Source organism: Temnothorax longispinosus, chromosome 7 (genome assembly GCF_030848805.1).
Source record: "Temnothorax longispinosus isolate EJ_2023e chromosome 7, Tlon_JGU_v1, whole genome shotgun sequence".
Classification (NCBI taxonomy): Eukaryota; Metazoa; Arthropoda; class Insecta; order Hymenoptera; family Formicidae; genus Temnothorax; species Temnothorax longispinosus.
The window spans coordinates 868,754-893,624 of record NC_092364.1 but is presented as its reverse complement, the minus strand read 5'-3'; the positions used below and the strand labels follow the sequence as shown (position 1 = coordinate 893,624).

Here is a 24,871-nt window from a genome sequence, read left to right as displayed (position 1 = left end):
TAAATGCTTACATTAAAACGTTAAAAGTAATTGGATGTATACATAGCACGGACATGAACCAAATTCATCGACAACCATGATCGACAGTATCGAAAAGTGGATGTGGCTCGTAGTTCCAATTCCTGAAAGTGGATGTGTGGCGCTACTGTACGGCCTGGCATAAAGTCACTAGATGTATATCTAGTGACTTTAGGCGACAGGTGTTCCCCGCCCCCGAAGCGGAATGGTCGCGCACGCGCACTAGCTGTCCCTTAATCCTAGCCTCTCTTTCATGTCGCGGTCAGGTGGACAAGGTGGGCATTTTAATTGCGTTTGACTTTACGGCCTTTCAATATACGACGATGTATGAAATCACGCGTCGCGCGACGCCGGAGAGTCCGCGGCCGGCGAAACGATTGATATCCATCCCAGATCGCGCGTCCGCGGCGTGATTACGGTGGATTTCGACCCGCGATCCTCGCGTTCACCATAACGTCACGCTTCGACGTCGCCGACGATCGTTCTCGCGTCGGAGGATCGTCTTCGGAGTATTGACAGAATCCACGCTGGAGTTAATATTGCTATACGATGTTGCCCGACGAATATCTCGCGCGGATGGTGCGCGCACGGACACTCGTAAACAATGTCCTAACCTCAATCTTGTTTTTTTTTTTTTTCAGATGTTCACGGCTAACGCGAAGATAATTAAAAGCGGCGGCTCGGAGCCCGACCAGTTCGAGGCGGGCATCTCCAATGCTCTTCTGGAACTGGAGATGAACAGCGATCTGAAGTCGCATTTGAGGGAACTTTATATCACTAAGGCGAAGGAACTAGAAACAAACAATAAAAAGGTAGACTTTGATTCCTTGCTATAACTGTGTATTTGTTTGTTTAACATCCTCGCTAAGGACTGTGCTGAGCTGCTTGCGTTCCTTACAGTCGATCATCATATACGTACCGATGCCGAAACTGAAGGCATTCCAAAAGATTCAGACCAGATTAGTACGCGAATTGGAGAAGAAGTTCTCTGGCAAGCATGTGATGTTCGTCGGCGAACGTAAAATCTTACCGAAGCCGACGAGAAAGACGCGCACGAAGAATAAGCAGAAGCGTCCTAGGAGGTAAGAAAATGAAAATAATACTCGTTTTCCTTGATTAGACAGGCGTAATTTAATTACGATTAATGTCAATACGTATTGCATTATTAGTACTTTATTTATACTTTGCGAATACCAAGTTATTCCAATATTCAATATTGCTTAACGTTTATTTTGAATTCTGATTGTAATTCTACATAATTCATTTTCACTTTAGCCGTACATTGACTGCGGTATACGACGCCCTGCTGGAGGATATTGTCTATCCTGTCGAGATTGTGGGCAAACGAATTCGAGTAAAACTCGACGGCTCGCATGTAACCAAAGTTCATTTGGACAAAAATGAACAAACGAATATCGAACACAAGGTACATTTATCACGTTTTCCATTTTCTCTGCATAGCACTTCACTTGTCTGACCTATTATTATATGATCTGTTTTAATCTTCCTCATTTTTTGACAGGTCGATACCTTTGCTTCGGTGTACAAACAACTAACTGGGCGGGATGTAACATTCGAATTTCCCGAATCCTATGTATGATTTATTAAATATTAAAACATTTGAACCAACGTATTATTTGTTAACGATCATATTTATTTTTGTATCATTTCTCACTTTCTTAACCCTCGTTCAACATGGTTATTCATCATTCGTGAAAATCTACCGAAAAATTTGTTTTTGCTTAGAAGAAACATCGAAGTAAAAACGGTCTTTTTAGATCTTTCATTTTTAATTATATATTCATTAAATATTTTAATATAAATATTTATAGTAAATATAATCCTCGGCAATTTATGGAAGTTACAATTTATTTATTAACCTGTAGAGGATGGGAAGCCTATTTTTATGCTTTACGGGGATCGCTTATTTTGTAATAAAATGATAAATTTTATAAATAAAAATTGTAAAAAGTTATGAAAAAACTTACCCGTCTTTTAAAGGTTAATCTATGAGAGAATCCTGTATATTATTATGTTTTTATTATTTTATACCATTATACCATATATTATATTATTATACCATCAAACAAAACGATACAAATATGCGAAAGGACTATACTTCGTTCAAGCCGGTTCTTTTTATCATCTAATTATTTTAACACCTACGAATTCATATTTTTCTGTTCATCTATATGCTTTTAACATGTCGAAAAAAAAACAATCAAATTAAAAATCTTAAAGGGAAAAACTGGGTCTTTATTATTAGCGATTGCAGGGAGAATACCTTTTCTCTACAAGCAAAGATCATTTTTGGATCTATAATTATGCTTAATATTATTTATAATATTTTCTTATTTATTTCTTCCAAAAGATTAAATTTTTCATCGCCACGTACATGTAAAAATAGATTAACCGAATCTCTTTCGCTTTAAACTGAATTTTCGGATCCTGTCAAAATATAATGCAAAAATTACTGGACTGTCATGAAAAAGAGACAGCCCAAAAAATTAAAAAATTGATAATTAAAGAAATATATAGAATACAAGCTTGAACATGTCTTCGAAAAATAATTCAAAGTAATTTTCTTTTAACTTAATATTTGAAATATCAAAATCCGATTAATCGATCGAGAAGCATTCCTGAAAATTCAAACTTTTTTTAACGCGATAAAAGAAATCGATGTTTTTATTTCCTGGACACTGGTTTAACCCCTTGTATCTCGATAACAAAACTCATCGCCGTTACTCGGAGACTCTAAGCTGGAAGGAAAATAGCGTGAGAACATAAGGCAGATGTGAGTATAGAAATGTACGAAAGCAAGCGACTGTGCAATAGCACCCGTAGTTCTGGATCAGGGTCAGGAAAGCCCAGAGGGTCGCGAGGTCGAAGGGTTCAAGAAATAGCGTGCTCTCCCTTCAAATTCACTGTACGACAAGCGAAATAAGCCACGAATTCTCAAAAAACTCGCGGATCTTTAAGCTTTTTGCGTTGGCACGGAGAAACCAAGAAGAGGCTGCTAATCGATCCGAATAAAATAAACATTTGCGAATTTATAAAAAAATAATTTATAAAAGTATAATAATTTAGAATGTATAAAAAGATATTTTTATAGGAAGACGCAAAGATTCATTAATTGACTAGCTATATCGCTATTTTATTTAAATCAATACAATCACGTTTTAATTTTATTTTGAACATACGCAGGAGAATAAAATTTAATTTAGTAGTCAAATTTCAATTGATCGACATTTATAGGTCCATGCTTAGTTGAAGGAGACTTCGAAACAACGGGATTAAAATAAAATTTGGTGCTTAAATTAATAATTTACAGTAATACATTTTTTTTTCACTAATTCAACAGTAACTGTGCCATCTATTTTATTCGGAATTTTTTATTCCTTAGATAATAGCGATAAATTATTGAGTATATCTGCGCAGCAAATACGTAAATTTACAATTTAATTTAAAAAGAAAAGAAACAATATTATATTTAAGTCGTTATACATCGTGCCTCGCTCATTAAAAGTGTCACAATCAAGTCAATGAAAATGAACGAGTCATACACACGTCTGCGTACCTGTCTGAAAAATGATACTCTTGCACAGGTAGCCTTTTATTCGTACCGGCGTACTCGCGTGAGAATGCAGGGGATGCAAAAATGCCGAAACACCGTTTCCCACCCCAGATTCAACGGCCACCCCTCGCGCGCTAAGTGTTGCATAAATAACTACCCGTGCCGCATCGAGAAACTGGACCGTATTTCCGGCCATCTGCCTTATCGGAAATAACGAGTAATTGCGGGTATTACACTAATCGTGCATCGTGAAGAGTATAGAAATCGAATTACATTAAAGGAAGAAAAAAAAGAAGAAACGATATAATAACTAAAAAGAGTCATTTAATTTGAAATCGCGAGAATCGTAATCCCGGAAAGAAATTTTAAAGCAGTTGTTAAGACCTTTTAAACTCAACTCAACTTTCGCCTTAAATATATTTTCGTATTAAATTGAAAACGACAAGAATGTCAGCTAATAAGCGGAATACGCTTGTGTGTGTAATACCTTTCGTCCCTTCGAGCACTGCAGATGTTTGCTACAGCTCTTTAAATATTGCAGATCGGACCAAGGAAAGGAAGAAACGAAGAAATATGAATACGAAATAAACGTAGTGCTTAAAGTAGGGAACGGAAAAAAAAGATTCTATCTTCTAAAGATTGTAAAATTTTAAATCTTTACATTTGATTTTTTGCTTTATCTTTATTACCAATATTTTCTTTCAAAGCACAATCCTCGATTATAAATTAATACCATAAGTAGAAATTACTTTGTGACAGAATAAATATCTTTGTAAAACAGTATTTTTTTCTGTAATGTTGTTTATTTCAAGATCAGCTGTGTTTAAAGATTTCATCGACTACTTTCAAATGTACATCTAATACCGGTGGATTTTATTTAGTTAAGACTTTCGTGGCGATAGACGAAATTCTTGGGATAACCCAGCAAAAAGAAATTGATCGCCGTGCTTATACTAGTATGGCGAACATGCTGAAAAAGATGAGAATAGCGGGAGTCATTAACCAATTATCTACCCCGGTAATCTCCCCCAGTGGCTAGTTGGTACCCGCATAGTTAACGCCGCGCGTCGACGAGAATTCATTTAACTGTTCTTGCCGAATGATTCACGTCGATCTTGCATGAATCGTCGACGAATCAATTCCCATCAGGGGCATATCGTGTGCTGCGGGTGGCGCGTGTCGATGTTCTCAAAAATCAGCACCTTGAGCGACAGGGTGAGTCGCTTCGAATCAACGCACAGCTTGTAATATTTTATATATTGTACATGATTATATATAAAACTGAAACTCTAGCATATATGATGGCACAACGCATTAAGGAATTATATACCGAATAAAACCGAAGATTAATTTAATGGAGAAAATAAATGAATTAGATATGTACAATAAATGCTGATGAAAGCGACGTAATTGATTAAAAATCTACTAAATAGAATTAAGAATAAATATATATGATAAAAAAGGTTTATTTGGCAAACAGACGAATTATATCTGGCAACGCACATTTCTTTACTTTCTTATCACCCATTTATAGACACATCTGTCTGGTCAGAAAGTTTTAATAACATTTGTGTGTGAGAAAGTATAATAAAATTATCTCACAAGCTGCCATCTCAAAGAGATTTTTCCCTTTTTTTGTATGCATTGTACAAGTCACGTACGTACGTGCGTGTACCGTTGGTGAAAAGTTCTAGAAGGGCGACAGAAAGGAAACGGTTCTACGAGAAACGGTCAACGGATGAGACTCACATAACTGGATCCGCGACTATTATTAAAGGGTTAAAGAAATCGTTGAGATATGTAAAAGAGGAGATCGATTTAGCTGCCGTGACACACGAATGCTAAACCGGTAACTCTTGCGTCATTGCAAAGGGGATGCGCGTAACGGTTAAATAACAGTCGCACCGAAGCTGCGTCATTTTAAATAGAAAATTAAATAGAATATTTATATTTCGCTCAATATGTGTAATATCGATGGCAATTATTTAGGATCTGCAAATCGAGCTAATAGAATAAAAATGTGAGAACATCTGAAGCATTTAACTGGGAAATTTAAAATTTCTCGATCAATACTATATGAATAAATATAAATATAGATTTAATATTATAAGTGCCTCGTTATTTAATTGCAAAGAATATTCTTTCTTTTGTATTACTTCAAATATTAATTCTTTACTCTTTCATATATATAAATGATTTAAAGATTGGAGATTCTGATGCCGTTCCGCTAGGAAATTCTCTTTGTGCTCTTCCTGAATCTTAGTTTTGACAAGATAAGTGAACCAAATAAATCTCACTCCTGGACAACTCCATCTGGAAATACTTTTCACGTGCACAGTATTTCGAATTTACAGTCGCGAAGAAATCCCATTTGGCAGAAATTTCCGAGAGCTCTCGGTTTATCTTTCTGCCTGGCACCTGGGCCGTTCGCCCCCCTTTAGGATTTTCAGGGGGTGACCAGCACCCCTCGGTGGAGAGTATCGGGAGAGGAAACCGTCGCGTACGTTAACGTGCAGAAACAGGTAAGGAGCAAACGTGTTCGGAAGCAAGGATCTTCCCGTCTCGTCTCGTGATCTCTTTTCTCCCTCGGCGATAGGGGGAAAAGATGACAGAGAAGGGGAGCGGAAGGATGTCTGAAAAGGAACGTTGCGCCGAACCGTTTTCCCAGGGGGCCTCCCCTGAAGGGCCCCCATCAACCACCACGTGCAACGAAGGGCCTAGCGAGTATATAAGGGCCCGCTCGGCCTGCAATGACCTCAGAGCGTCACGGTCAACGTTGAGGAGAGGAGGTCTCGGCTTCTTCGACCGTTCGACCGTCCCGGTCACGGTCGAGGAGGATCCGGTGGAGCGAAGAAGAGAGGAGACGAGAGGAAGTAGGCTGCCGTCATCTAATCGGCGATCGCCATCATTTTTCTGTCGCAGATCCGATCGGAGCGTCTACCACCCACGATGGTGAGTATAGTTTCGGGTTTTTGTCCTGGCTAGCACGTGATCTTGGTGCTTCGATAGACTACGCTAAAAGTCGTCTATAATCTGGTTTTCGGCCCCGCGGATCTTCGACGTTCTGCCTCGTGAAGCCTCGGAAATTTTACGCTTCTCCGCAAATAGCGATCGACTATCGCACGCGGAAATTTAAGCGAGTTACATACTTTATACCAAAAACCAAATTACGTTTGCATCTATTAACGTTCGCTCTGAAAGAAGTACATTTACAGGCGATTATTATAGAAAATCTAATTTATTGCCACGTATTTTTGAAGCCGACGAACGTTGTCAAAATGAGATTCTGAAAGTTCAAATTTCTCGACTCGCTTAGTTTTTCGCGAATGAGATAGTCGATTATACAGTACGATTCATCGTGGAAATGAGAACACCAGAGGCGATTCGCTATAGCGAGCGCGCTTCGAGAAATTTATATCGAGAGATTCGAATTGAATTGATTTCGAGCTAAATTCCAAAAATCATGACACACAGTTCGTTCAACCAACCGCGCGATTAATTGCGCGTTTAGATTCACGCGCGATGTCACGAACAGATATGCGGATTCCTTTCTTTTTATTTTCACGGTGTTCTGATTTTATCGGATAGTACTTTGTGAAAATTTTCGGGCAGGTAGAAAACGGCCAAATTGCTGAAAACGAGAAAAATTAACCGCCCACGACGTGCCAAGAGAGACTTAACGTGAAATTTAATCGCGACGGACGTGTCTTGAGATAATTCGCGAGACAGAATAGCGTGAATCTACGATCGAAATTACCGAGTTACGCGCGTATTGATCATTCGGACCTACTCTATCCAGGCACTAATATCCCTCCCCAAAATGTGACTTGAAATTTGCTCGTCTAATCCCCCTTTTCGCCGCTGTGTTCGAAAGTTCTGTCTGCTTTTGTCTCATCTTTCTCACGTCTGATCACAAATTGCTCTGTGTGTAATATTGATCCTTCGAAATTTGTACTCGTCTAAAAATATAGGCGCTCTCCTCAAACTGCTTCTCCTGTTAACGGCGTTATCACTACTCACACACGCGTCCGTTAAAAATTATTATTATTATTATTATTATTATTATTATTACCGACATAACCGGAATGACTCCTTGCAAGAAAACGTTTCGTGAAATCTTCATACGGATAATTAATTAATTCTACGGATAATTAATTTTGGCAACGCGGCAGATTGATCCAAATTTTCCAGTATCGTCCGAGATTTGCGACTCGCCGAGATACTAAAGTCATTTGGATAATCTTCGTTTCGAGATTGCGAGTAGTGATATCACACACTCTCTCAGCTTATCTCTCACCTGTATCTGTAGATTTTCAGAACGTTTTCATTTGCTGTTAATAGTGCACGTTTACGAGCGGCCAAAGTGCGCTCGTAGGCGTGCAGTCATTCGTAGTCGATCGTAGATCAACAGTTAAATGTACAGATCCATCAGTGTAATTAGTTTTGTATGTAAATTAACGAAATGCATGCGATTAATTTAACACATCGTGTGCGTGCGCATTAAACTCTCAGTTTCAAGCTGCTGTTTCTGTACCGACTCGACTCAATCTGTGTGATCTACTCTATTTAGTTTCCACCAGCTGCTTAATAAACCCGCAAAAAATCTGCATGCGTAGACACTTCTGTATCCTGTCAAGCATTACGTCCCGCACGTCAGAAATTGTCGATACATCGTTTGTTGCGCAAAGTAACACGGAGACAACGTGAGAACCTTCACATAAAATGGAAAGGTGTCGTTTATCGAAATTTTTATCGTGTAACTTCGTAACATAATATAGGGGGTTAAGTTTCAATAAAAAATGTGCAGATTCAAGCAGGTGAAATCTCCTTTATCCTTAGTTCCGAATATGATACGATCAAAAATGACATCGAACAATATCGAATGTCCGAGATAATCCACGTAGAAACTTTTTTTTCCATTCTATCAACTCATTGTCCCGTTAAGCCGGTAAAATTGCCGTTCAATCTCAAGCTGAGAACATTTGTCGTATGCTCATTGCAAATTTGAAAACAAACGCTTTTCCTATGAGATTGTCACACTCGCAACAGTTTTACGGTTAATATGAAGTTTAATTGTTAAGATTTGAAGTTATTCTATTTAAATTTGTTGCTACTAAAAAGTTTGTAATGGATCAATGCAGTGGTAACGTTAATAAAATAGAATGCCATGCAATTTATAGACAAGAATGTATAAATATACGACCAAAGATAATTTGCGTGGACGATTAGAGGAACAATGTATATCAGTTTGATAAAATAGATGAAATACAGGAATTATTTAACAATCACGAAATCTGTTTTTACAGAATAATTTTACGACCAACGTTACTCTCGGTCGCTTATCTCGGTATTCCGGGAATTAATTAATCGACTAATTAATCGATAGTATTTTTTATTAACAGTAACTTGACAGAAATTCACTTCAAATCTCACCGATAGCAGTATAGAATGATATATTTGTTGGATAATTGTTATTTACATGATTACATATCTTGTCTTTTCTGCTGTTATCGATAATAATCGGCATAATCACTTTAGGCAATATGCAGATAATCGATATTGTATGTTAAAATAAATTTGATTACACATTGCACAATTCCAATTTCGAAACAAGCACGATTCAAAATATGAGCAGGTTTTGTTGCAAAATAAAACAAATTCAGAAAGACGTTTGAAACGTGATAGAAAACAGGACTTTTTCACGAGCCACAAAATCATATTATCTGGACAAGTAAAGGTTAAAATAGTGGACCAACAAAAACCTTAAGCAGTAATCATATTAAAAACTTCAAATTTGCTGCTGCATTTTGAAAGAATGATTAAGATGTAAAACCGGACAAAGTATTTGTAATAAGGTTTCTTTGATGATACCAAGTAAAACAGAATATTCTTTAGCGTAATCTAATAAAAAAAAGATCATGTAACCTCGGACTGATATTTCATTTGTACGCCAGAAAAAGAACAAATACAACTACATCTTTATTTAAGCCACAAAACAGATGTGCATCCGATTATCGAAATATATATATATATATCAGGCATTTAAATACTCGGGTTTTTAATATATCATGCAAAAATCATCGGGACTGAAATTTTTTTCCCGCTATAAAAATTTATGGTTTACTTTATTACTGCATTTGGCGAATATTCTGACCTGACCTTTTACGATTAAAGCAGCAATACTTTTTTATACGTTTTCTAAAAAAAAATGCAGTTAATAATAAAACTGATATCCGTACAATTTTTTTTATTACAAACAGTAAGACTGACCGAAGAAAAGTTTTTGTAATAAAAATGATGAAAAATAGATGTTTGACATTTAAACTTAATAGTGTACATTCAAATTTAAGTTATTTGACAAATAAAGGATTATATAGTTATTTAAATTCATATATGAGATAAATCCAGAGGCTGTTCCGAAACGACAGATTATCAATTCAGCAAAAAAAATATATATATATTGTTATATAAGTTTCAACAGATCCTGTTCTAGCAGCATTATAAAAAAAAGAAAGCAAAAAAAAGTTATATTTATGACATTCCAAAAAAGAATTATTCTCTATTCCAGATAAAACATCCAAATCAGCCATTTAATAGAAAAAGATATTTAAAAGAAAAAAGAGAAGAGAAATTTTATAACAATAAAATCAATACAATTGTTCTTACACTAAAGTTATATAAGCTTTGCAACCAAATTGAGAACTACTGATGTGACAATATTGGCAATGTTAAAAATTATTTTGCAACTGAAATAAATAAAAGCATTTAATGTTATCGAGATATCGCGAAGGAATTTATGCTGTACGGGCAGTCGTTTCACCTGTTCGCATATTCGATCAGGGTGAAGGGAATCGGTTTAACTGTTCCCCATATACTTACGCCGAAAGCAAAGAGCATGTCGATCGTATCAGCACACACTCGTACACCGTAACCGATATAAACCCTGCATTGATTCGGTCACCGAATACATCGACACGCAAGAATTGATCTTTTAAATGTGTTTCCATATAACCAAAGGAGTTTATATATCACTGGAAATATCAGTCACGCGCATATATTGCGACATATAGTACCACTTCCGATTTAACTATTTGATCCTCGTATCTATCTAACCGGATTAATCTAACCGGATTTATCTAACTGGATTTACTTACAACAGATGAGAATACATGACAAAAGTATAGATTCGTCTGTACGTAATGATAAAAAAAAATTTACTCTGTTTTCGTGTTACGATACTTTTCTGAAATTGGTTATATTATGGGAAAAACGCGCATATAAAATTGGTTTCTTCAAATAGAATTAAAACATTTTTATAGATCCCGTTATTGAATAAATCATTCAATCATTATTTGATCATCATCGAATCAGTATATTCTTTGATACAAGCTGTGCCCTGCCAAGTTCTTATTGTGTACTCTATTACTTTACATTAATACTCTGTTGAGTAAGATTAAGATCGCGTAATAAAATAACATATTTGAAATATGGACTTGCAATAGAATAATGATGGCAACTCAATAAGTGAAATAATGGCGATTACATTTGGGCTCATTAACGACTCTTCGGGTTTTCAAAAATTGATCGACACTATACCGTTTCAAAAATAATTCCTATTGTTTCAACAAAAAAAGAAAACGGAAGAAATTTATTGGCTTTAATAAACACGCTAAAACGAAAGATCTCTTTCGACTTTTCGAATGTGGCAGTATCTTGAAACTGATTTGATTTATTCAAAGAATGAAGGAAACTACAAGAAGACAAAGACTGAAGAATATTTTCGAGTTAAAGTGAAGGTTGCATTTAAAATCACACGTTTGTGAGAAAGCATTTTTCAAAATATCAAGAAATCATAGCAATAGCTATCGCAATAGAAACAAACAGGGATTGGATGTTGCTTTTAATGTGGTACAAAAAAAAGATTTCCTCCGTTTTACAAAAATTGTTTCAACAATATCCAAATCAAAATTCCTGAATCTAAATATTACGGTATGTTAATGGTTCAAAAATAATTTAGACTGCTTCAGACGAGTACAAAATATCTTTGGATTTATTAAATATTTTTCCAAAAATCATCAAACGCGACCAGGCGAATCTGTTTTGTTTCCGAAAGAAGATACAGGTATAAAAATTGACAATTTAGTTAATATCTTACAACGAATGTCGAAGAAATAATCTCGCGAGACTAACCGTTGATCATGCCGGATTTTCATCAATTTGCAAAATTGCAAAATCTCGACTGCAAGTTATGAGAAAGACGTGTTAGAATTTTAGAAATCGTCATCTATCAAGGAGACATTTTTAAATGAGACGTTCCAATAAATGGAACGCTCGATTATTGCTTCATCACCAGTTTCACGCGAACCCGAATAATCCGTGAAATCAACCGCGTCGCGGTTGTATAACGTATCGAGCCATAATCCAATGCTCAAAATAATTTCCTGCGAAACAGATCGACAAAGATCAGTCGTCAAAACCACCCGTCAAGACCACTCTAACGATCTGAACAAACGCCAAACACCGACGAACACCAAAAACACCGCGCCGCGATCGTTAGCGAAAGAAAAGATTCCGGGCATCAAAACGCGAAGCAGGCCGGACTCGCGTAACAAAGAGCCACGGCTTTGGCATTGTCGCGCGGCCTTCAAGAATCTAACGAGCCACAAAATAAAGAGAAAAAAAGAGTTCCGCTTTGAGAGTCCCTCATACGCCTCACGTACCCGGCCCTTCGTACATCTGTACAAAGGTATTTTTCGTCACCTCGAGCTCCCGTGCCCCCCTCGCGTTTCGTGATTTACGCGCGTTCCCAGGGAAGAGAGAGAGAAAACCTCTAAAGGGGCTAACTAACTCATAATGCCTACAAGTCCCACGGTCCAGCATCTTGCATCAGCAGTACAACAGCACGACTTCTTTGTCTTCCTCTCTTGCGGCCACGCTTCTTTTCCACGATTCACGCTTCGCCCTCTTTTTGTGCTCTCCGGTCTTTCCGGGGCCGGTTGTTCCGGTTGTACATATACACACAGGGAAACCATCGAGGTCTTTTTGATTCTCGCTTCTGCTCTGTTCCTCTCAGCTACACTTTCCACGCTCGTGTCCTTCCCTCCTCCACCCTCCGTTCTCCCTCCGAGAAGCGCGAGTATAATTGACATATTGTCGACCGGATCGGCTAGCGAAAGCCGCGCGTTTTACATTCAAGACTGCAGGCTACTACCAGCTGCTCGCAATAGTGCGTATTATCATATATATTTGTTGGATCGTGGTAAGCGGTATAAGTGCCACGAAAAAACTTTGAGATTTCTACACGGGAGCCGCACGGCACGAGCGTCCGAAAAATTTCTTGCAAAATATATGTACAATTACAAAAAAAATTAACAGCTTGTGCTTTACCAACATCATTGTACTGTTTCTGGAAAAAGGAAAGATAGAAGAAACGCGAATCTCTGGCACTTGGAGAATTTTCCGAAATCATTCCTCAAAACCACTTCAATCTCGATTCATCGACGCGATTTATTGATTTATTTGTGATTATGTTATCGTAAGATATTCTCCGGCAACTTCCAAATCTTCGCAAAGAAATGTCAAGTCAAAATTCTTCCACGATAATCGTTCCAATGTAAGAAGAGTAATAAAAGTGTAGCTGATAAGAACATTTCAAAGAAATTCGTCGATCTTCTCGGGGATATCTCTCGGACTCATCGATAACACCGCGGATATGTCGTGACCCTTAAATACGCCGTTTCTTGGCTATCTACGCGATACGAATTCTTTTAGAAAAGGTCAGACAAGTATCACAAACAAAAAGTCGATCGAAAGAAATCTCTTACGTTAGCCGAGAATAAAAATAAGATTCATTTGAAAACATTTATGTCACATTTATGTCTGTGAAAATCGAAGTAGATGTTAAACTGCGTTCAACATTCAAAGATGAAGATGCTTGCACAATATCGTTCTTTGAGATAATCGTATCTATTGGGCAAATGATCGAACTGCTCTAAGAAATCAAGTATACACACGAATTTACGGCAGACAGACGTCCTAGGCTCATTTCGTAAACGCAAAAGCACGAGCAATGCAGCAATTCAAATGACAAAATCTGGAAAAGTTATCCTGAATCTCGATATAGAATTTAAAGTTTTATACGTTTAAAGTATTTATAAAGGCGAACGTATTTAAAACTAGAAAAACAGCTTTTCTCTCGGATAACTTAATCGTCGTTATGTCTGTCAGTGACAATTAATCAAAAATAGAGATAAAATTTAGCACATTAAAGATCTACAAAACTAATTTACCAACAACTGTCCATGAAGAAATTAAGATTAAACATTATGACCGAAAAACTGAATGTGAAGTTATCAAAAATGATATTTGCCAAATATCCGTCAAACGTTGATTCTCAATCTGATTTCAAATTTCAAGGGAAAAAAACTAGACTTTTCAACATCATATCACAGCCGCATGGTCGTAAATTTTCTACATCAATGCCTTTTTCTTCAGCACAGCTAAATTTTCCGAGCACAATATAAATTCACCATGAAGTTAAGCGTCGCGAGGTATCTTCTGATCAAAATGCAAATCTCCTGACAAGACAAAAAGAAACGGATGCTAGTCTAAAATATCATCGCATCATTCACCGTCATTGCAACCTCATATGAAGAATACGCCTGTACTGAACGAAATTGATCGAAATTCCTCACCCGTGCTGGAAGCTCGTCGGGAAACAATAAACGTACGAGGCATTCGCGAATTCTGACAAAAAACAAAGTGGCGCAAAACAGTGAAGAACAGTGAAAGCGCCCTTCGGCATCCGTATTCGTGGCAGTTCAAAATAACGACGCTTGGCGACGACCGCACGCACACTTTTCGCACCACTAATAACTATTCGAAATCTCAAAGGGATTACTTTATTTTAGCGTCACTAAAGAGCATTTGGTAGATATCGGTTAGATTAGAGTTTCAACGGAAAAACGTGAACAACCGGCCCTTGTGTGTTATTTTTTTTTTCGTAGCTAACGCTCACACCCTTCCAGGTCTCACCACTCGGACGGCCCGGGAAAACGAGGCAGCAGCAATCAAGGGCAATCAGGGCATCAATCATGGCATCAACCAGTCGACGGGACGGCGCGGGAGGATCAAAATCGGCGGGTGCAGCCGGAATCCGACGTCAGGCGGAAGCCAGCTATCCGGCGAGGAGCCGAAACGGGTACCGAAACGGATAAGGAATGTATCCGGCGCGATCTCGTTCTCCCCGATGATCGTGGGAGATCGTCGGGGATCAAGAGCGACGGTCGCAACGATTCTTCAATCATCCACCAGGCAGTCTATTATATTTATTGCATCTACGGGATTTGTTGGATTTCTCGCAATTATCGCGCATCATTGGTTGAAGTTATCGCATTTATACATTTTCGCATACAAGAGGGGAAAACAGGCTTTCACGTGTCTACCCGGCGAGCCTGAGGATATTTTAATTATTTGACTTGCACAACACTCGAGAGCGCCTTCGAACGAGACTTCCTCGAGGCGTACACAAAACAACTCCGCGAATTCTAGTATCGTACGTACTTTCCGGCATCAACCTCAAGACCAAAGGCAGCAATGTTTTTTCGTTGGACCAAACCACCTTCCGTTCTCTACTAAAGTCTACTCCACCCCCGCCAGACGGCTTCAATCGTCGATCACTCGATCACCAAACGTGAAACTTTCGGAACCTCAGAAATCTCCTGACTGGCGGAAGCTGCACCTGTCGTTCTCGCCGGACCGAAGAGCAAAAGCTTCCCAACGAAATCGAACACTTTCAACGCAACACTTGGAGCATCGTCAAAAACAGCAAAATCACCTGTTCAAAAACGTCACACATTTACTATCACTATTATTATTACTTCAAAAAAAAAAAAAAAAACGCCGACGTTACTCTTACCCTCACAGCCAACGATACTAATACTAATGATAGTAACACTCTATCGACGAAAATTCTCCGAAATCATTGGAAATTTACGGAAAAAGTCATACAGCGCGTGCATCACGCGACGCACTTCAGGATCACGCAGTTACTTCGAAAGAGAACAAAAAACATTCATACACACGCATAACACGCACGCGCACGTATCAAACGTATTAACAGTATTCCGCGTTGTTTCGCAGCGCGAAAAATTTGCGAGAGTCTGGACTCGGTCTCGCACCAAAATTGGATTGGAAAGGACAAAACGTCTCTCCTCGCAAAAGGCTCACGGCATGGATGGAATCGTTCCTCCGACCTTAACCCGGCAACCCTTCGGTCTATACGCCGCCACAAGTGCAAGTCTCACACCCTCAGGATTATAATTTCGCAGAGTATTACCAAACGGCCGCAGCAGGACGCGCGACCTTTTTTTTCTTTCGTATATGTATACGATTTACAGGAGGCATACCGCGGATCGTACCGCGAGGAAAACGTTTCTCGTTACACTTCCCTATACGTTCTTTACGCGCTGCAACATCACCAAAGAGATAACAACGTGATTCCAAGTTCACGTTTTACGACTTATCGATGATTATTTGATATACTTGCCTAGCAATTATTTAGATGAAAAAAACATTTCTGCAAGAGTATTTTGATCATTTCACGGTTTCTCTCAAACAGGAGACTTATCGATCAAACGCGCATGTCAATCGACGGCATGCAAATTAAGGCTTCAGAGCAGATCAAAAGCGCCAAATCGCAAAATCGGAAATCACGACGTAAATTAACATCGTGCAGCCAAAACAGTTCTGCACGGATTTGGATCGCATCGGGAAAAAAAAAAACGCGATCTCTTCCAGAGTTCAACCTGGCTTAGAACAATCAAAAGCTCTCGATCGAAATTCGCAAGTTATTTCGGATCGACGAGTTAGCGCACCGTCAAACACCCGACCTACATATTCTCGAACGATTAATGATTAACAGAGAGCAAACAGCAGCGCTCAAAAACAGATCTCAAAAGCGACCCGCGCCAAATTTCACAACCAAAATCCAGGGAAGTGGGCGGAAAGATTGATATTCAGAGCAGATGTCATCCCCGAAATCAATTGAAAAATCATTAATCGAACCAATTTATATCGAACCCCCAAAATCAATTGGATTATCATAGTCGAGCTAATTTATGACGTTCGTTTGCGAATGACGCTACGCAAAACAGTACACGCGGAGTCCTTTTTGGTCCAATCCAAGGATACTCTGAAAACAGTCAGAAATTCTCTCAGAAAACCTATACTTGCAAGACTTTCACTGTATCAAAAAAAAACAAAAATAACTTTTTCACGCGGCTCTGTAGCGGCGTAAGTCAACTATCTCACCTTAAATTACGTCCAACGAGCAAAAACCGCTTGAGGAATACAAAACCACCGCAAAACTACCGCCAGAAAACAAGAATGGCGAGAAGCATTTACTCGGAACAAAACTTTTACTCTCGAACACCAATACAACTCTGCACTCGGGCACAAATTCAACACGAATCGCACGACGAAGATTCGTATCTGGATAAAGAATAGAATTTTCATCGAAAAGCACTCTGACACAAGATGCAAATCGCAGGACAAAAATTCGCTATCGCGGACCTTTCCGACTGTGCAAGAATCCTCGACAAAGCTAATCTCTCAGCAAGATCTTATTCTAATCGACAACGATTTTTTATTTCTTTCCTGTCAAGCAAGAAGAGCTCTATCAAGCAATCAAGAGTGAGCAACGAACTAATTGTGTTTCGTGGAAAATCATCGGAGGACCTACCCTCGGAAGACAACTCTTGGACACACATGGAAAATCGCGAGCACCAAATCATAGCGGAACAACATGGGACACAGTCACGGACAACGCGAGACGTCGTCGTGGGACCATCAGCAAAGGTACTATCCCTTGTTCTAATTGTAAAATTTTATCTTAGATTATATACTTAAGTCACTAACGATATCGATCGAACGTGAGTATTAACTGATAGCGAAAATTATTACGATATCGTAGAAATCGATCGTCACAGTTCTGCATTCTGATGGGCACTAAAATCCTTCTTTAATTTACTTTAAAAAAACTGTCGTAGATTTAGGTTATTTATTTATTTTTATTTTATTATTTCTTTAATTTATCCGTTACTTTTATTTTGCCTATTTTGTGAAATCGTCGTTAATACCAAAGCACAAAGCGCTCCGCCATAGATCTCTGAAATATTATGTACGTAAATTATATATTTCATTTTTCTTTATATCTCATGTTTTACGTTAGCACAAAGGCTCGCGTATTTCAATTATAACAGATTCAATTATAACAGAAGTTGTAATAACTTGAATTATAACAGAAATGGAGAGCGGAAAGTTTTGTCATTTTTACGGCTAGAAACGTCGATCTCAGTGAAAGGTATATAAAACCGTTGGAAACCGCAAAAACTGCAGTTATTGTGCCAATAATTATAAATAACGACTTGATCAATAATGGCCTGGCATAAACTTTCTGATTGCTGTAAGAATGATAAACTTTTACACATCCAAATGTTATATTCAAGTCCGAAAAATTTGGTATGATGTAACTTTAGATTTTTAACTGCGCTTTGTGGACTCTATATCATGCTTCATTATCACATGTTACGTATTTTTGTTGAATTTCGACACATTCTTCACATTTCGATGATTTCACGAATTGATCAGTTATTTAGCCTGTTTTTAGTTTTATTTTATTTTTTTTATTTTACATTTATTTTTTTACTCATAAAAAAGAAGACCATAAAAACCCAAAAAAAGAAAACAAAAAGGAAATGAATAAGCATGTAAATATAAAGCATGATACGTTCTACACGAAATAATACGTTCTACAGCCGACATGCCTCAAAAGCAATTCAACGCGGTTGAATATAAAAGTAATTTTAATTGTTTCGACTGTTATGCGGAGATGTTGAAAGGATATGAAGAAGTGTTCGTTTCGCAAAATTGCCTGATAATCATTACGGATTACAAAACATGTAATCGCCGTTTTGCGAGACCAACAGGTTCCTTTCAGCATCTGCCTGTTTCAGTGTCGCGCTTTCAGATTATCCTGCTCGGTTCAGCCATTCAGATAATCACAAAACGCATAAATCAAGAAGAGAAAACTTGTCTGAAAATTCGTTCTTTGACCGTTTCGTTATCGACAAGTACGCAATGTAGAACGTGAATTACTTAACACGTACATAAAAAATTTATACACAATCGTATAGCAGGTACTTTACGTTTAGGTTACTTTAGATTTAACTTTCAACTTTGTTGCTGGTACACTCAATCGAGCAAAGATGTGCCAGACACAAGTGGATGATACCCCTGTGAGTAGCGATAAGGACAAGTCGTGAACGCTAATATTTAGCGTTGTGAGATATTACCTGTCAACCGTAAATTAATAATGCTTTAATGCTGTAAGTTAATATTAAATGTTCTAATTTACAGAATACTCCTTTCTATTTCTACGAAACGTTACAGTTATTATGTGAACTTTTCATTAATACATCCACTGTCAAGTTTTACATTACTCGTCTGAGAGAAAATTACAAGTCAAACATTATCAATTTACAGTTGATCAGCTTTATCTCGTAGGCATAGATTACTTTATTAATTTTCGCGAGAGGACTAATTAATTTAAATCAATATTTTAATCTGTAAGCACTTATCCAAATATAATAAGCAGAAATTTTTTCAATTTTAAGAATAGTCACATTGATATACATTCGATGAATTAAGTGACATAACAGTTTTCTTGATAGAATTGAGTATCTTTAACAATATAGTTTTAAGATCTAGGGTAAACGCATATACATACTTTTGCAGAAACAAAATCGTTTATGTTAATTACCCAGATAAAAAGATCGTTAAACTGGATAAATTCGATAAACTCAATGTCGATTATCTAGTAAAATAAAAATTACAGCATGGATGATTTGTACTTTGCCTGTAGTAACGATTGAAGTTAAATTTTGTCCGGAGTAATACAATCCGAACGAAGGGGTTCAAGGTACATCTCGTAAAGAAAGGAGACGCTTTATATTCGACGAAAGAGAATTGTTCAGACACAACACACAAACGTATTATGCTGCTTTTGAATGCTTCTCGTATGTTGCCTATCTGAATGTTATTGTTTCTGTTGTTTACGTTTGTGTCGAATTTTACGCTTTTGGTCACCCGATATAATACCTGTCCTCAAGATTTTCCCGTTGTTCACGTTGAATTTCTGTTTGGCACGTTATTGCTGTTAATAAGTTATCAAATTCCATTTCCCTCTAATGCCTGTTTAACCCTGTTACTTTATCGCATGTTCCCTATTACCGAGATTTCGGATGTTCTCATTTTTGTCCAAAAGTTGTATTTAACACTGTTAATCCTTTGTTGATTGTACTGTTGATACTTTGTTCGTGTTGTATATCATCGTCATCATACATCCGCAGAACTCCCGTCAAATACTCGGAAATCTATTTCGTACCTTCAAAAACATTTAACATCCACCCTCCACCCCTTTCATTTACTACTAACAAATTTTGGATAGATATTGCTAATTTTATCACAAATTCTATTATATATTCGCTGCATTTCTGATGTCTTATAACAATAGTTTTTAATTCAAGTCAATGTCAAAGTTAGAAATATCAATCCTCTTATCGAACACAATCACAGCATAAATGTGAGAATTTTTAATTTCCAATACCATCAAGATATTTCAATAAGAAAAGAAAAACCTTACATGTCATAATGTTACCTAACACGACAGATTGGTTAAAAAAAAATAATTTTATAATCAAAATCTATACATTCAAAATCTAATTCAAAAAATCGTATTGCTTTCTGATTCATATATACTCCGTTACATTTCAAATCCGTGTGAATTCCGATAATACATATCTCACCGTTATCATTGTTGTTAAAAATTCATAACAAAGTTGAAACATGTTCTGTATTTTGCGTTGAATTTTGGTCAGTTGAAGTTATTAGTTTGTCTGCCTTAAACATATTATTGTATAATCGTTACTTACACACATTTATCTCGCTCGTTAATACCATTTTTGTTTACCCTACCCACTTGTTCGATCCTTGATATTATTATCCTTATTAATTTTGCTATTTAGATTTTATTACAAGAGCATTACATTTCCAGATTGCTTTTATTATTGTTGACAATGCGACGGCAGGGCGATCAATCAAATCGATTCCAATTGGGCAATTAATAATGTTTACGCTTATATTTCCTTCCTGGCATATATAAAAATTTATTTCTACGACTTTGCTCGATGTTGTAAATATGATTCTCGCAAGCACGGTAAAAAGTATGTTCCAAAAAAAAAAAAAAAAAAATAGGTGTAAACTTGAGCTGAAAATGAAAGTTTGAGTCTCGCATGTGAAAACGTTTAACTCGTCAAATTTATTTCTCTTGAAAATAATTCGTAATGCATGGAAAAGACATATTTAAAATTATATTATTATATGAATAGAAGCGAACGATAATTCTTCGATATATTCTAGCCGTAAATGAAAGTACCATTACCACTTGCATTGGTAAATTTCTCTAAAACGAGATTATCGATTGTCAATTAATCTTCTTGTAGCTAAATTCTATGACAAATATTTAATTGTCAGAAACACTTGGCCAGCCATAAACCCACCATGACGCACGTATAATCGTTATTGTTATCTGATCCTTGTTATGTATCCTTGGTTATTGTTATGCGAAATTGCGTTGTTGTTAAGTTACCGTTGTTACCTCTGAAAGCCTGCACCGAAAAGTAGCCCGCTATTAATGCCCGTGTTTCCCAGTTTTTGTTCTCAAAGGATTTGTCGTAGAAGCTGTTTTTGTTACTGTTAAATTGGCACCAAAAGCAAGCATAATTCGCTCTTTCTCTCTCCCCCGTTCTTTCTCTTTCTTTCCATCATCGAATTAAAATTAAAGAATCTAGATTTTAATCGGCGAAATACAAATCGATCGTCAGTTTAAGGAGAACGATAAAGATTTAAGTGTCACACACGCTACACGATACCCGATATGTTCATTAAGCTCTGACATCACCTCAGTGAAAAAATTATATTCCAAATTATTAATTTAATTGTAACTTGCAAACCGCCTAACGGTTATCGTCTGCGAGATTGATTACATTTTGGTTTCACCGTATAGTGCCTTATTTGATAGATTGTAATGTACGTATATGTTAATGTACTCTAACATCGTAAAATAACGTAACGAGAACGTAGTTTTAGCGCAGCTAAGAATATATAAAGTCGCGTAAGAAAAATACGCTAAAGTGCTACTATACGACATATGTACATAGTATAAGTAAATACATTTAATAAATAAACTCCGTATGTAATATATAAAGCATTTTCATTATTTCTGTACAAATATTATCTACCTTCTTGTGATCTGCAAATGGAAAACTATACTTAATCATTATATAATTCTTGTCAATAATTGCAATTAATACAATCATATGATTTAATTATAACTAAAGGCTCATTGTTTTTTTTTTAATGTGACTTATATCCAGCGCAATTATTATATTTTACAAAATAGCTGATTTATGTAGGGTACTCTCTAAATTTCTCGGAGTGAAAATTTAGAGAGTACTAAAAATATAAATTAGATATACATTCTTTGTAAATTATCCATTCTTATTTAATCCATAATATGTACACATTATTGGACATTTCCTTGGAGCTTTCATGTATTATACACAAGTATTTAAAAAAGTTGTAGTACTATTGCAACAGCATATTCTTGACCAAATCGAGTCAAAAAGTCTTGAACCACTTTTCCCTCTGACAAATAATTATTATCGAAATATCGTAAGCTAAAAATTACAAAGTTTTCCTTGAATATTTCAAAAAATATTAGGCAAATATAAAAAAACAAGGTTCAGATAAAAGTTCTTCAAATTAATTAATAGAAAAAAATAATACAAAAAAAATAAAGGTTTCCATTAAAAAATATATACCTTAAGCGCTACTGGGCCCAACACAAAACCCGGACCCAAAATCTAATAAAATCATCCCCTTTGAACTCTGTAACTTTTATCTAAAACATTTTTCTCTAAAATGTGTCGTCCAATAGATAACTGAGGTCGTCATTTAAAATGGGACACTCTGTAGATTGTCAGTACTGACAGTGAATATTGAAACGCATGAGCATAAATATGCATTAATATCTTTCTGCGTCCCTTTTAATAATATCGCAACCTTGACGAGTTATGCATGATTAATAATTTGCATCGCGGAATCATGCGCAATAAGTGTTACATCAACAAGACAGTGTCTGCCCTTAAAACATTATCATTTTATTGCAATAACATCTAATCTAAACACAAAAAATAATTTAAAACACATTAATTACAATTTTCTGTCACAGTACAACGTGAAACGAAATAACAACAGAAATTAGGTCTAATTTATACAGTTAAAAAATAAGAGACCATAATGGTTATAACTCTCCGAATAAATAAAATATTTTCTCAACGTTTATTAATATTTGTTATATTTTAAATTCAACTCATCATTAAAATATCATTGAAAATCAATGGAAAGATATTATTAAAAATATTAATTTTACGGAAACTAACACTACAAAAGTCCATATAATTGTAAAAAAAAAAATCAAAACCAAGAAAAAAATCCGTAACAAAAATATTCTTTTTTAATATCTCGTAGTTAAATCGGTCGAATGATGGCCCAAAGGCCGCCTTCAGCAGCGTTGATGAAGGTCGAACCCGTCAACTTCAATGGTACTCGCGTCTTCGAAGAAAGCTCTAGTCTGTACTTCCTCAGGAGCGCAGCCAAACATGCTTTTATCTGTAACTGAGCCATTCTCTGTCCCACGCACATTCGCGGTCCCTCGCCGAAGGGAAGATAAGCATATTTCTCGATGCTATGTTTTCTCTCGTTGCTAAATCTTTCGGGATCGAACACCTCAGGATCCTCCCAATATCGGGAGTCTCTCTGCAAGCCCATGACGGGTATCAGAATGTGCATTCCACTTGGCACGTGACAAACGAGTCCGTCGGATCCTCTCAAATCGGTCTCCTCCGTGCAAACCTTGTCCAAAAATCCTACAGCGGGCAGGAGTCTCTGTGATTCGTTAAATACCTGATCCATGTACGTCATTTCTTTCAAGGCGTCGTAAGTGATCACACCATTGTATTTGTTAAGCACAGACACCACCTCTTCGCGTAATTTCTCCTGCACTTCTGGATGAGAGGCCAAATTGAAGCCGACGAAGCTTAAAGAAGTGCTGGAAGTCTCGTAGCCATCGATGAAAAACGACACCGCGTGAGACGTGATCATTTCCATGTCAAATTTTTCACCCTCTGTCCGTTCCAGATCGGCCATCAACTGAAGAAAATCATTTCTACGTGTCTCCTCCCTTCTTCTTTGCTCCATAATATCAGCAATTAGCGTTCTAAAGAAATGATCGGCCTTCTTTGGTAAAGCTCTCACACGGAAGATTTTACTTAACAATGGCATAAAAAACACAAGGGTGAAAATAATGTTGTTCCAAAAGGTTGGCTCGAGGAAGGATTTGCCCAATGTGTAGAAAGACTCGCTTTCTCTCTCGTCGTCGAAGCACAATCCGTCCACGCCGTAGCCAGCGCCAGTTACCACTTGCGCGGTGAATCTAGCGAACAAGTCCTTTAGCTCCAACTCTACTTTCCCGGTTTTGCCTAGCTTCTTCTCCAGATAACCCTCGAACTTCTCGCACACTTGCTTGACGCTTTCGAGCAAAATTTTCAATCGCATGCTGGAGAACGCATAAGTCAAACGCTTTCTTCCGGTCACCCATTTATCACCGTAAGTGAAGAAGGGGTTATTGGCGAAAAGAGGGTCCAAATTAGGATCGATTTTGAAGCCATTCTCGTGGAAATTCGAAAAACTTGTCTGCATGACTGTTTTCACCAGTTCCGCTTCGAGAACTATTAATGTTGGCGACGTGAAGTTGTAGATTCCGACCATACTGTGATTCCGATTAGCATTGTAGATCTTGCGAACACACTCGGAGAAAGTGGTCGTCATGGTGACGAGTTCCCCGAAGTGACCGACGCCAGGCAAGGCGCCATCCGGGCAAGGTATTCCACGTTTTTTCCAGAATTTAAAATTTCTCGTCAGGAAGAGATAGAGAACAACCACAGCTACGAGAATCGAAAGCACGAGCGTGACGACCATCTCTGCTCTTGAGGAGGACTGAGACTGTACTGAATAGTCAATGTCTAAGTAACCTTTGTCGAGCGACTGCCATTAACGACGACTACTATTAATAGCCATTACTTCAATCAAAACTAATTC

At 37.2% G+C, this 24,871-nt stretch overlaps 3 protein-coding genes across 3 annotated transcripts in view; 1 reads left to right on the top strand and 2 right to left on the bottom strand.

Annotated features, from left to right (window-relative positions):
* LOC139815943 (uncharacterized protein C1orf50 homolog) overlaps positions 1-24,871 on the bottom strand; it is a 37,193-nt gene that overhangs the window by 1,158 nt on the left and 11,164 nt on the right. The window lies entirely within an intron of this gene.
* Positions 183-1,647, top strand: LOC139815942 (small ribosomal subunit protein eS7-like). The gene is made up of 5 exons (XM_071783226.1): positions 183-293; positions 660-830; positions 919-1,100; positions 1,294-1,444; positions 1,541-1,647. Exons 2-5 carry the CDS (start codon positions 660-662, stop codon positions 1,616-1,618), a joined length of 582 nt encoding a protein of 193 aa, XP_071639327.1. The 5' UTR covers positions 183-293; the 3' UTR covers positions 1,619-1,647.
* Positions 18,254-24,849, bottom strand: LOC139815924 (cytochrome P450 6j1-like). Its single transcript, XM_071783196.1, has one exon. It carries the CDS (start codon positions 24,749-24,751, stop codon positions 23,243-23,245), a length of 1,509 nt encoding a protein of 502 aa, XP_071639297.1. The 5' UTR covers positions 24,752-24,849; the 3' UTR covers positions 18,254-23,242.

What these genes read in the sequence shown, in the direction of transcription:
- LOC139815942 (XM_071783226.1), top strand. Translation starts at nt 660, where the DNA reads ATGTTCACGGCTAACGCGAAGATAATTAAAAGCGGCGGCTCGGAGCCC. An exon ending in TAGAAACAAACAATAAAAAG is followed by an intron (nt 831 to 918) that starts GTAGACTTTGAT and finishes CGTTCCTTACAG; the next exon opens with TCGATCATCATATACGTACC. An exon ending in AAGCAGAAGCGTCCTAGGAG is followed by an intron (nt 1,101 to 1,293) that starts GTAAGAAAATGA and finishes TTTTCACTTTAG; the next exon opens with CCGTACATTGACTGCGGTAT.
- LOC139815924 (XM_071783196.1), bottom strand. Translation starts at nt 24,751, where the DNA reads ATGGTCGTCACGCTCGTGCTTTCGATTCTCGTAGCTGTGGTTGTTCTC.